Source organism: Nomascus leucogenys, chromosome 23 (genome assembly GCF_006542625.1).
Source record: "Nomascus leucogenys isolate Asia chromosome 23, Asia_NLE_v1, whole genome shotgun sequence".
NCBI lineage: Eukaryota > Metazoa > Chordata > Mammalia > Primates > Hylobatidae > Nomascus > Nomascus leucogenys.
Window position 1 is genome coordinate 14,426,728 of NC_044403.1, and position 13,745 is coordinate 14,440,472.

A 13,745-nucleotide genomic window follows, 5' to 3' on the forward strand; every position below is an offset into this window, starting at 1 on the left:
TGGCAATATTTACTGTAAAATACATGAAACAGCTTTCACTAAAATTTAATGTACTGGCTTATTACCAAGATCAACACTGTCATATTAAAATGCAAGTTGTGTGGTCTAAGTTTATGTTTCCAAACTTTTTTGTCAACTAGACAAAGGAATCGAAAACTTTTTCTTAAAGGACCAGAGACAGGCTGAGTATCCCTCATCCGAAATGCTTGGGACCAGAAGTATTTCAGATTTTTGATTTTTTCGATTTTTGAGTATCTGCATATACATAATGAGACTCAGAAATGAGATCCAAGACTAAACATAAAGTTCATTTATATCTCACATACACCTTATACACATAGACTGAAGGTAATTTTATACAACAGTTTTAATAATTTTGTGCATGAAACAAAGTCTTAATTATGTTTTGACTATGACCAGTCACATGAGGTCAGGTGTGGAATTTCCACTTGCGGCATGATGTCAGCACTCAGAAAGTTTTGGACTTTGGAGCATTTTTTATCTCAGATTTTTGGATTAGGGATTGCCAACCTGTAGTAAAAAATGGGGGCTTGCATGGCCCTAAGGTCTCACCACTCAATTCTGCCACTGCAGGAGAAAGCAGGCACAGACAACATATAAATGGGTATGCTTGTGAGCTGTAGTTTGCTTGATGCTAAACAATACATAAATTCTGGACAACAGACTTATTATTTCAGGTGTCACATTACAAATATGTCATATTTGAAGGTAGGAGCAACAATACAGATTGGCAGACATTAATAAATGAAAACCACAAATTAAAATTTTCACACTTATTACCCAGTCATAATTGGATGTTATGTGTATATACGTATACATACAAGTTATAAAGCTAGCTCATTTCAATTCCATATTCTTTTTGGTGTGTTAATCAACAGTATCAAACCAACATCAGATAAGCAGCAAAAGGATTATGACTGATTGAGTACTCAGAAGTTAATCAAAGATCACGAAATCTGGTTTTGACATCTAAGTATTTCTACATAATGAAAAAACTTATTTACTGTGCTCTATATAGAAAATATCAGATGTATCTTTTCAGGTGTCATTTTAAAATTCAATTGAATTGTTACAATTTGAAGCTAAATGTGATTTGCTTTGTTTTATTAGAAAAAATACTCAAGCAAGGTCTACAATCATTGGTCAATTAAGAATGACTTACAAGAACATGAGGCAATAAAATAAAAATACAAGTACAAACTATGTATCTGAAACACTTCTATTTGGCAATTTTATAACAAATCAAATTTTAAAAAGAACAAAAGAGATTGCAGATTACTTCGCAGATACAGAATAAAGCAATTGATGAAGTGCTTAAGCAAAAGAAAACAACAAAAAAAGAAAACACACTGCTTTTCTTTTTAAAAATAAGATCACATTGCTATAGATCAAATGGATAATACCCTTATTAAACAACCACTCCAGAATGTCTTATAGTAGCAGTGCTTTTATTTGCACTTCACTTAATTTTATAAGACTCATTTCATGTATACAGCTCTTTACCCCATTGTTAACGAATAAAGTCTCTCATAATTTTTACACTTTTAAATTTTTTAAAGCAAATGAGAAATGATTTATGTATCGTGGAACCTTTCCCATTTTGGAACCAAAGGTTTAATTCTATATTTTTGTCTAATATTTCTTTAAAAAATTTAGTGTAAAAACTGCTGGTTTTTATATCACTGTAGTAAAGTGAAAACTCCTCAATCAGGAGTATTTTCTGCAGTTTCACTGCATATAACCACATACTTTACAATGTCCTTCCAACAGTAAGGAAATAACTGATTTCTTGATCACTGTCAGAAATGAGTGCCATAATTCTATTATAGGTATAGGTCCTCCCTCAAAGACTTTCTGGAAGGATGTTCAACGTGTTTTGTTCTTATAGATATTAACAGTAGTACATAGTCCCTTAAGTCTGTGAAAGACATTTATTGTTAAAGAAGGTGCTTTTATTAACAATTCCTCTGGCAGCACTAGTGAATTACAATATCCTTCAATATTATTTCTACCATAATATATACATTTAACTTTCATGCCTCTAGAAAAACATCTACAGTACATTTCAAAATATAAAAATATATTACAAATCTGCTGAATTATTTACAAGCAATGTTCTATTATCTCTATGCAACATTTGTTTAATACAATACTAACAAGTTACACATATTTCCATTTCTGTAAGTTAAAAAAAATCGATATGGCTTCTTGCCTACCAAGCAAGAAAGTGATTTCATTTTCCTTTTCAAGACCAACTTTGGTGCATAAAAGATTCAGTTTGAAGATACTTGTAAAAAAAATACAATTTTTCTTACATTAAGAAAAAACAACTCAAAAACCAAATGATTTCCTCAGAAAAAAAATTAGAGTCATATAGGTTAAATGAAAATATGAAGATTATTCAAATAATTTGAAAGGTTTTTCAAAAACCGTTAACAGATTAGTTATATAGGTAAATATTAACATACTGTACTCCATGAGAAAGCCCTAGTCCTGAAAAGGGAGCCACCAGACATACTGCAACACTCTTTAACAGTAATTTTCAGCCCTAATTCGATAGACGAATTTTTAGTTGATTGCAAACGTCGTTCACTGTTTGCTTAAATACAAATTGAACACTTTTCTTATCAGAGTTCTGCAAAAGAACACAAATGGCAACCAATCACATCTATTTATCATAATTGAAAGGTAAATTATCTCTTGATAATTTTCATTGTCTAAATATTTCCTAATATGACTTCAAATCAATAAACACTGTTAAGACAAATATCCGTACAGTGCTTTTGGTATTTGTAAGGGCACATGTTGTAATTGTTTTTCTTTCCAATATAAACTACTGAAATCACTAAAGGGAAGAAAAGAAAAAAAAAGCAGCTTAAAGCAGCAAGCATGCAAAGCCTTTAAGAAGCTGTTCTACTAAGTTGCCAAAAGAGTGTTTGCTCAGTCTCCCACAGTACCATTCCATGAAAATGTGGATATACAGTAATATATTAATATATTCCACCAAAGAGTCTACTTCATTCACAGAATGTTTACACTAAGCATAAATATTATCCTAAATACTGGATTTAAAAAAAAAAAAAAGGAAGGGGTTGACTCTAATGTGCAACTTTTCCTAAACCCATTGTCAGTGACTAAGACTGCAGGTGTCCCCGCTTGTTTGCTTTTTATGTATTTATTTATTTTTTACCTCTTCAACCTCTTCTGCGGCATTGTTCTAGAAAAAGAGAAAAAGAAATCCTTTTATTCGACTGAATCAAACACATTTGAGTGCTTCAAGAGACATTAAAAATATTAATAAGATACAGGCAATGTGATGATCATAGATTACAATAAAAATGTATTTCCAAAACATTTATACATATGGAGCTATACTTAGTTACATAATATAGTTGTTGAATAAAAGTTTTAAATTTAGCCTGCTAGTGCATTTCTAAGAAAGAATTCCATGTGTAATACATATATTTTAGCCAACTAATACTTTAAAACTGATGCTTGGCTGGGTCCCAGAGGCTCATGCCTGTAATCTTCCCAGCACTTTGGGAAGCCAAGGCAGAAAGACTGCTTGAGCCCAGGAGTTCAAGATGAGCCTAGAAACACAGAGAGAAGTGGTCTCAAAAACAACAACAAACTCCAATGCTTAAATCCCAAATAAATACAGTTGTCTCTCGGCATGCACAGTGGGAGTGGGGGGTCCCCAGAATCCCCTGCGGATTCCAAAATCCAAGGAAATAGCAGTGTTTGCAAATAACCTACATACATCCTTCTGTATACTTTAAATCATCTCTAGATTACTTGTAATAATATAATATAAATGCTATGTAAATCATTGTTACACTATATTGGTCTTATTTGTATTATTTTTTATTGTTGTATTGGTATCTTTTTCCCCCAAACAACTTTGATACGCAGTTGGTTGAATCCATGGATGTGGAAGTTGTGGATACAGAGGACCAACTGTATATTCCTTTTAGACTCATTTTGAAGGAATATATTTATTTTGCAGAAGGTTTGCCATACTTTCATTTTGACATGTGCACAAGCAGGGAGTTATTTCTCCTAAAAACAAGTAAGAATAATTGTTTTTCTTCTTTTAATTAATTTCACAAGTTTTCCCAGTCAAAATCCAGAAATTTAAGAAAAGATTGCTACACTAGGACAAATGTAGGGGCTTCTATGACTCTATACCACATTACAGTACACTCAATTCTGATTTCCAGAGTAGTGAAAGCACAGAGGTTTAGAGTCAAAATTAAGTTTTAAGATGGCCTTTTTTATTTTTTGGACAGACTCTTGCTCTGTAGCCGAGGCTGGAGTGTAGGACGTGATCTCTGCTCACTGCAACCTCCGCCTCCTGGGTTCAAGTGATTCTCGTGCCTCAGCCTCCCGAGTAGCTGAGATTACAGGCGTGCACCACTACGTCCGACTGATTTTTGCATTTTTAGTTGAAACAGGGTTTCATCATGTTGGCCAGGCTGGTCTCGAACTCCTGGCCTCCAGTGATCCACCCACCTCGGCCTCCCAAAGTGTTGGGATTACGGGCGTGAGCCACCTCACCAGGCCAAGATGGCTTTTTTGATACAGGTAAGGAAAATTAAATCCACAGAAGCACCTAATATATCTTAAGAACATCCTCATTTCCAATAAAATCAGCAAGACTTGTGGAATCACACACATAAATTTGAGAATACGCAACATTGTTCCTATGCACTTCAGAACATCAGTTCTAAGCTTAAATTTTGTTTTAAGTCACTTTCACTAAAATATCTAAATTGCTTCCTATATAGCACAAGAACAGAAAAAAAATAAGCTGGTTTGGTGAGAAAGCAAGACTCTTGGAAAGAAGGAAGCAGGATGCAGGCAGAAACACAGATTAATCTTAATTTAAGATTCATGCCCCTTTGACAACTCTCTAAGAGAGGTTTACAACTAGTTCTAAAAGGCAGAGTGGCTCTCCCAAAATATCACTCTTTCAGGATGCTAATTTTAATTCATCTCTCCAAAGAGTAAACAGAAATAACTCTAAATTAGGTACAAATAAATCGTGAACACTCAATTATTTTTCTTTATAAAGAGAGAGGTAACTCGTAACCTTCCCAAATTTTTGGTAGTAGATTACTCTCAATCTTCTTCTCCTTGATGATCTAGTTCATTCCACAAATAACACGTTTTATTGTATTAATTAGCACTTTCACCAAAAGATGTTTGAGAAGAAAAAAAATTTTTTGAGACAGGTTCTCGCTGTGTCAGCCAGGCTGGAGTGCGGTGGCGCAATCCTGGCTCACTGCAGCCTCAAACTTCCAGGCTCAAGCAATCCTCCTACCTCAGCCTCCTGAGTTGCTGGGACCATAGGCATGTGCCACCATGCCTGGCTAATTTTTGTATTTTTTGTAGAGACAGGGTCTCACTATATGTTGCCCAGGCTGGTCTCGAACTCCTAGACTTCAGCAATCTGCCCACCTCAGCTTCCCAAAATGCTGTGTTTATAGGCATGAGCCACTGGGCCCAGCCAAAAAAACCTTTAATAAGGAAAACTATGCTTCTACATGGCAATGCCCATTATGTTAGAATTTCACTTACAGAATAATGTCTCAAATTACAGGAAATCTCCAGGTGAATAGCACTCCAAAAAGGTGCATGGTGGAATGAATATATCCTTCAAAGTATTTAATTAATATAAAATTAGCTATCCTTATGATAGCTAAAATTTACAAAGCTTCACTGAAAAAAGATATAAAGTCCTTTCAGTAAGAGTGCCTTTTAAAAGCTGGTTTTAAGCATTTCCACCACTTTTTTAATCACTCTCGTGTACATCATTTGGATACAGGCACTATGGAGTTCAACCACATTCCTGCAAACTTCGGCAGATTAATTATTTAACCTCTTGCCTCAGTTTTCCAATCTGTAAAGCAGAGACGGTAAAGCCTACTTCACAGAAAAGCTGTGAGAATGACGTATATGCAAAGCACCTAGCAAAGTGACTCAGCGCATAAAAGAGAAATGTTGGTCTCTTCTCCTTCCCCCACATACCTTCATAAGCACAGCACACTAAAAAAAAGCTCAAAACATAAAATTACTAGAAATGTGAACACTCTAAGCTATGTCTTAAAAAACAAATAATATTTGAACTGCTCTTTTGGAAAGTTTGGTGAAAGGGTAAGTTAAAAAAAATCAAACAGTTTTGGTATTTCAGACTCATGCAACATATTCTTAGGTCCACAAAAGTCTGTTATTATAAAAAGAATTACCTTGTTAAAGGGTGCTTATTTTCAAATTACTATGCATATTACAATCTAACATACTTAAGATAAATCTGGGATTAAACAAGCATATCAACTTTATTAGCAAAATACTGTTTTTCTGGATTCTACAATTTTTAACTCTGTGAGTCCACATACACAAAAAAAAAAAAAAAAAAAAAGAAAAGCCAGGAAGTAATGAGATATGCTTGGTATTAAAATTCAGCACTTAAAACTAAGTCCTAATTTATCCAAAATTTGGGGAGAGAAAATTACAAATCAAAAAGTAAAACATAAAGGCAAGAATTAAATTACCTGTATATGTTTGGGTCCAAAAGCAAGGCAGTATCTTTGGGTAGCTTTGATAAATGAACTACTTTAGTTTTTAACTGATGTCGTTCACTTTCATTCACCCACACATCAGGCAGACTATGAATTAAAAAACAAGTCAATAATAAAATAACATTAATTTTAGATTTACACTTCCATGTGCCTTCACATTCTGGCATTTTCTGCTACTCTGATCAGTCCACGTTAAGTGAACAAGTTTCCCAGAAGCCAGGGAAGCTCCACTATCAACCTTAATAGCAGGACTTGGAGTCCCAGATAAGAAATGGCAGTGTTAAATTTTAAACACGAATTCAGCAATAAATTAAACATTTTCAGTGGCAACATCTTATCAAATTAGAAATTTGTCAGAACACACTGGCTAGCTTTTAACTCAATGAGTGAAATTCATACTTGATTTTGACTTGTTGAAAATCTGACAGCAAGTTTCTTTACTAAGAGAGAAATAAAAGGGCCCAGCGCGGTGGCTCCTTCCTCTAATTCCAGCACTTTGGAAGGCCAAGGGGGGAAGATAAATTGAGCCCAGGAGTTTAGGACCACACTGGCCAACATGGTGAAACCCCATCTGTACTAAAAATACAAAAATTAGCTGGGCATGGTGGCGCACACCTGTATTCCCAGCAACTCCAGAGAACGAGGCACAAGAATCGCTTGAACCCAGGAGGCAGAAGTTGCAGTGAGCCAAGAGTGCACCACTGCACTGCAGCATGGGCAGCAAAGCGAGACTGTCTCTCCCAAAAAAAAAAAAAAAAAAAAACAGAAAAACCTGTAAGATTAAAGTCCATTTAAATAAATAAATAAATAAATAAATAAATACATACATACATACATACATACCAACCCTGTAAGATTAAACTCCATTAAAAAAAAGAAATGCATGTGGCCATAACACTGAATTCAAAGAAATTCAACTCTACGAGAAAATTCAAATGAATGTATTTTGATATTTGGATTAATCAATTTCCAAACATTAGGAATATACACATTTGAATTTGATTTTTTTGAACAGGGTCTCACTCTGTCACCCAAGCTTGAGTTGCAGTGGTGCAATCACGGCTCACTGCAGCTTCAACCTCCCGGGCTCAATCTATCTTCCCGCCTCAGTCTCCTCAGTATCTGGGACTACAGGCGACACCATCACGACCAGCTAATTTCTTTTTTTGTTTTCCTGTAGAGACGAGGATTTACTATGCTGCCCAGGCTGATCTCAAACTCCTGCCCTAAAAGCAATCCTTCTGCCTCAGCCTCACAAAGCACTGGGATTACCAGCATAAACCACTGTGCCCAGCCATTGGCCACATATGTGAATTAGGTACACACAATGAAATCTCTTTCAGTGAAATTTATTCTATTCTTGATGCTTATAAATTTTGTCCAATATGTCTACAATATATCCTCATTTCCTTTTATAAAAAGAAAATTTTAATAAAAAAGATAAAAAGAAAATTACATGAAATATCTGAACTAAGCTCTAAATGGGCACTAAAACTTAAAGAAAAACGTAATCACTTCTAGAAAATTAGTCAATTGCTTTTTCTATAAAATGCCATTCACTGTGCACTAGAGAACATTTACAAATTTTTTAAATAAAAGATTCAAACAAAGGCACAGCTATGGCTGCTTGTATACTGCTTGGAGGTCACTAAAAATGCTAAAAATAATTTAAAATTTCTATAACTACTTTTTTTATTTTTGAGACAGAGTCTCACTGATGCACAGGTTGAGACCCTATCTCAAAAACAAAAACAAAAACAAAAAAAAACACCACACAAGATTTAAAAAGCTTAAGACTTTTGTTTTGTTGTTTTTGTTTTTGGGATAGTCTCGCTCTGTTGCCCAGGCTAGAGTGCAGTGGAATGATCTCGGCTCACTGCAACCTTTGCCTCCCGGGTTCAAGTGATTCTCGTGCCTCAGGTTCAAGTGACTCTCGTGCCTCAGCCTCCCGAACAGCTGGGATTACGGGTGCACACCACCACACCCGGCTAATTTTTGTATTTTTAGTAGAGACGGGGTTTCACTGTGTTGGCCAGGCTGGTCTCGAACTGACGGCCACCCCAGCCTCCCAAAGTGCTGGGATTACAGGCGTGGGCCACCGCCTCCAGCAAAAAAAAAAGAAAAGGTGGGCTTAAGTTTTGAAGCGTAAAACGTGAGCCAGATAGTCTAAGACCTTTCAGATTATCTCTTTAATCCTGACAACCTCAAAACGTTGTAAAATGTAATTTCTTTTTATTTGAATTTAATAAATAATTTTTGTGTGTAAGATTTTAACAAAAATAAAACACGAACTTATTACTTACACATAGTATTTCAAATACTTACATGTCTTCAGGCATCCAATGAAGCAAAAGTTTGATTTTCCCAGAATCTTCTTTTCTCTTAGCTATTACCTGATAATGACATGAAAAGAAATCATAAAAACAATGTGTAAAACATCATTTTCATGTATTGTTAAAAAACACTTTTGGGGCTGGGCGCGATGGCTCATGCCTGTAATCCCAACACTTTGGGAGGCCAAGGCGGGTGGATTATAAGGTCATGAGTTTGAGACTAGCTTGGCCAATATGGTGAAACCCCGTCTCTACTAAAAACACAAAAATCAGCCGGGAGTGGTGGTGGGCTTCTGCAGTCCCAGCTACTAAGGAGGCTGAGGCAGGAGAATCACCTGAACACAGGAGGTAGAGGTTGCAGTGAGCCAAGATCTCGCCACTGCACTCCAGCCTGGGTGATACAGCAAGACTCCATCTCAGGGAAAAAAAAAAACTTTCACCCCTAATCAAGAACTTAAGTGTTCAGACCCTGAAGAGATAGTAATCCTGCCTGCTTTGCAGTTCTTCCCTGCCTTGTAGCACTCAAACCTTTGTCTTTCCCACAAGACTGAAAACTCCATGACATAGGAATATTTCTTATCCTATGAATCTTTGTCATACCACCTATAGTAGTGTTTAGTATAAAATGAATTAATTGTTTGGAAATCTATCCTAAAAAAAAAAAAAAAAAAACCTAGATTCAGTAAAAGCTCTGTGGCCAAGGATGTTTGTGTTACAGTGAACACCTTCGAGCACTTCAGGCCCAAAAAGGGGACAGCAAATATTCCAACACTAAGATCTAGGAACTGTACTCATTAATACCCATTCTCTCCATCCAAGCTGCCATAACGCAAGTTCAGGTCTCCATTCTTCTGAACCTCCTCAAGTCATCAAAGCTACCTTCCACTAAGTACCCAGAAGGCTTTTTCCAAAGTACAAATTCAGTAGCATCACTTTCCTGACAAACTCTTCAATAGTTCCCCCGAGCACTTAGGAAAGGGTCACTCTTAGTACGGTGCAGAAAACTCTTCAGGATCTGGCTTCTCTAGGCCTCAGCTATTTCATGGTTTTCTGCCTTGAACTCCTTTAGCCTCATACTGAGAACAGTTTCCCAAACTATGGAACATATAATAGAAATATTGTCCTGATCTCTAACTTAACGGAACAACCAACTCTCTGGGGCTTTCTGTGCACCAGCAGCATTAATGTTTTACAGAAGAACAGTTATCATATCCAGATACCATTTTAGAGTGCTGGGCACACAACAGTAAAACAAAACAAATCCCACTCTACTAAAACTAAAGACTTATTTATATGAAAACTGGAGTTCATAGCTTTTGGAAGGCTTACTAAAGGTCATTTCCTCGGTGGCTCACGCCCACAATACCAGTACTTTGGGAGGCCAAAGTGAGGATCACCTGAGCCCAGGAGTTCTAGACCAGCCTAGGCAACACAGGGAGACCCTGTCACAATACAAAAAATTAGCCAGGTATGGTGGTGCTTGCCTGTAGTCCCAGCTACTTGGGAGGCTGAGGTGACAGGATCACTTGCCCAGGAGCTGTGACTGTGCCACTGCACTCCAGGCTGAGCAACAGAGGCCCCATCTCAAAAAAAAAAAAAAAAAAAAAAAAGTCACTTCCTTAAAAAGTGATGTACTGCAGAATTACAGTAAAAATTGAGAACAAAAACTGTAACATGTCTCATTAGGGTATCTCTAATAGCTTTTCAATTGTCTACAAGTTCTGGCTCCACTTTAAATAAAAGCTGCAAACCATTAGATTATGTACACATTTAAGTGTGTTTTATTCAAGAAATGTGACCAGAAACCCCAATTAATGTATCTAGACTCCAAAGTATGACTTCGGCTCTATATAAAACAAATTACTGAACATTCATTTACATACTCAGCAAAAATGTTTAAGTTATGTAGGCTTCATCTTTTGATTACTCATTTTAAATAACTCAGGCAATTAACCTAGGCAACTATAGGTCTCAGTTAAGTCAAATAAAATTCATATCAAATTTTTACTCCCACCATCCCAACACTTTCCTGGCCTGGCATATGCTGTGTCTGCCCACGCGCATACACAATTATACATAGGACACATGCGCTATCACCTTTTCCATATTGCCCCTCCCCCACAACTCCAATAACGGGTGAAAAGTCTCTAGTGCATGTCTTCAAAATGCTGAGTGCTTACTCTACATTAGCATGTATTACACCATATTGCCATTGCTTTATGTGCCCACCTTCCCTCACCGAATGTGGAATGTAGAATATGGTAGAAAATTCTGTCTCTACCTTAGGTACTAACCCAAACATTTCCAGTAAATGGAGAATGTAATGCAATATAATGGAATACTATGCAGTCATTTAACATTGGGTTTACACACACACTAATAAAAACAAGTGACAGGTGGGTGGAACACTTGAGGTTAGAAGTTTGTGACCAGCCTGGCCAACATGGTGAAACCCAATCTCTACTAAAAATATAAAAATTAGCCAGGCGTGATGGTGCACGTCAGTAATCCCAGCTACTCGGGAGGCTGAGGCAGGAGAATTGCTTAAACCTGGGCAGTGGAAGCTGCAGTGAGCCGAGATCATGCCACTGTACTCCAGTCCAAGCAACAGAGTGAGTGAGACTCCGTTTCAAAAAAAAACAAAGGGAGAGAGTAGCAATGGTACTAATATTACCGAAGTAAAAGGTTTTTCAACAACCCGAAGTAAAAGGTTTTTCAATTTCACTTTTATATTTCAAGCCAAAGTCTCACTCTGTCACCCAGGCAGTGCAGTGACATAATCTCAGCTCACTGCAACCTCTGTCTTCTAGGCTTGAGTATTCTTCTCGTCTTGGCCTCCTGAGTAGCCAGAACCACAGGCGCAGCCACTACGCCTAGGTAAGTCTTTTTTATTTTTTCTAGAGACGGGGTTTCAAGATTTTGCCCAGGCTGGTATCAAACTCCTGAGCTCAGGTGATCTGCCCACCTCAGCCTCCCAAGTGCTGAGATTACAGGTGTGAGCCACAGCACCCAGCCTCAACTTCACTTTTAATCATATATTTTCACAAATATATGTGAATTAAAGAAGCTTTAAGTAATCAAGCCAAAGCCATGTTATTATTAATTAAGAGAATGAAAATGCCATTTGTTTTACTATCTAAGTATGTGGCTTAGCTTACCCAATCAAAAGCATTCATAGTAGACGAAATTTTTTCAAGTCTTTTCATTTTTATTACTTAAAAAAGTTGTATTTTTTAATTTAGCTGACTCTGTGCTTGTGCCTTCAACACTTACACACCAATTTTCTACTCCTTAATAAGGAAAGCATGTTCGATCCTGTCACAAACACATTTAGCACACATGGAACCACCATAGGCCCTGCTGACATGTTCTTTGTTTTGGACAATCTCATTAAGAACTTTAGGTCTTACAGCACGAACCCCTCCATGTCTGCCTGGGCACATGCCACATGCAGATTTTGATGCTTTCCCAACGTTCTTAGTAAAAAGGTAAACAACTCTATTACCAAGGGTCTGGGACAGCCTTGTTTTGTTAGAGGCTGTATTGTAGAAAAGCCTACGACAGTATGTCAAATGCTGGACCATTCTGAGTGCCTGCAGACAGCGTCCCGGAAGAGGAAGAAGAAAGCCTTTGAAATATTTTTAAATGAATAAACAGTAAAGAAAAAATACTAATGAGAAGGAAAAGTCTCTAATTTACAACTTAAAGCACTTGTTATCTCCTGGAGTTTTTTGCTGTAGTTGGTTTTATTCTAAATGAAAGGTAGGCCAATCAGTCTAGGTTTAAGCTTAAGGAATCTATGCAAGTTAACATCAATCTGAACAGAAAGACCTAAAAAAGTATAAGAAAAGCAATATACTTTTATTACCAGATTCTGAAAATTAAGGTAATGCTTAAATAAAATAAAATCAGGCAAAACAATGATGTCAAACTCTTAAAATTTCCATATAAACAAAATTAGAACTTTAGTGTTTTAACAATCTTAATCTCAATTTTTTTAATCAAGTTCCAACCACCCAAACAAAATAATCTTATAATGTAATCCTGAAAACATATTAGGACTGAGTAAAAGCAGAGCTTTAGGCAAAAACAAAACACTGTCTCCACTATATAAAAAACCTATGGTCAGGCCAGGTGCAGTGGCTCACACCTATAATCCCAGCACTTTGGGAGGCTGAGGCAGGAGGACTGCTTGAGCCCAGGAGTTCGAGGCCAGTCTGGACAACATGGTGAATCCCCGTTCCTAGTTTTTATTTTTTTAAATATGTTTTAAAAAAAAAAAAAAAAGTCTGTAGTAACATAAATACTCTGATTCTAGACTTGGCAACAAAATTTAAAAGCCCAAACACAGGTCTGGAGCTGCTAAAACAAAATACCTCTACAATGAAATAATACATAAAAACAATGCAAGCCAACCAAGCACAGCAAGCTAACTGATTGGTAACTAGGATTTTGCTGACCTCTTCTGGAGAAGGCTCAAAAGAAAATATTTCAATTAATGAAATAAGGCAAATTAGGCAAACCAAACAGTATAGTACCTGATATCCTTGTTTTAACCAATTGTTTCATTATTTGTATTATTTTCTATAAAAGTTAATTTGATAACAAAGTAACTTAAATTTGCAGTTAGTACTGAATGTTTTTTTACTACTAACAGAATTGATTGTTTAACATGTACTGCCTCCATCAAAACCTTCCCAGTTATAGAACTTTGGAGAATTTGCTCACCTAGCTCCTTTCCTTTCTATTGTGTCCAACGAAGACCTTATCTCATTATGGATGTCTCTTCCTTCCACTTTCCTTCCCCAGG

General features: G+C 36.5%; 1 protein-coding gene and 1 pseudogene across 2 annotated transcripts in view; both read right to left on the reverse strand.

The window, feature by feature from the left end:
* AEBP2 (AE binding protein 2) overlaps positions 1 to 13,745 on the reverse strand; it is a 94,851-nt gene that overhangs the window by 10,725 nt on the left and 70,381 nt on the right. The window contains exons 6-9 of one of the 2 annotated variants that reach the window (XM_003265575.4): positions 8,928 to 8,995; positions 6,576 to 6,689; positions 3,212 to 3,238; positions 288 to 2,656 (exon numbers count right to left, since the gene is read on the reverse strand). In XM_003265575.4, coding sequence (XP_003265623.1) covers positions 2,611 to 2,656; positions 3,212 to 3,238; positions 6,576 to 6,689; positions 8,928 to 8,995 — 255 coding nt within the window. In that variant the 3' untranslated portion in view covers positions 288 to 2,610. Of the gene's footprint in view, positions 1 to 287; positions 2,657 to 3,211; positions 3,239 to 6,575; positions 6,690 to 8,927; positions 8,996 to 13,745 lie in introns of those variants that run through there. The other variant, XM_030804490.1, reaches the window with a different exon arrangement.
* On the reverse strand, positions 12,220 to 12,519 carry LOC115832881 (annotated as a pseudogene).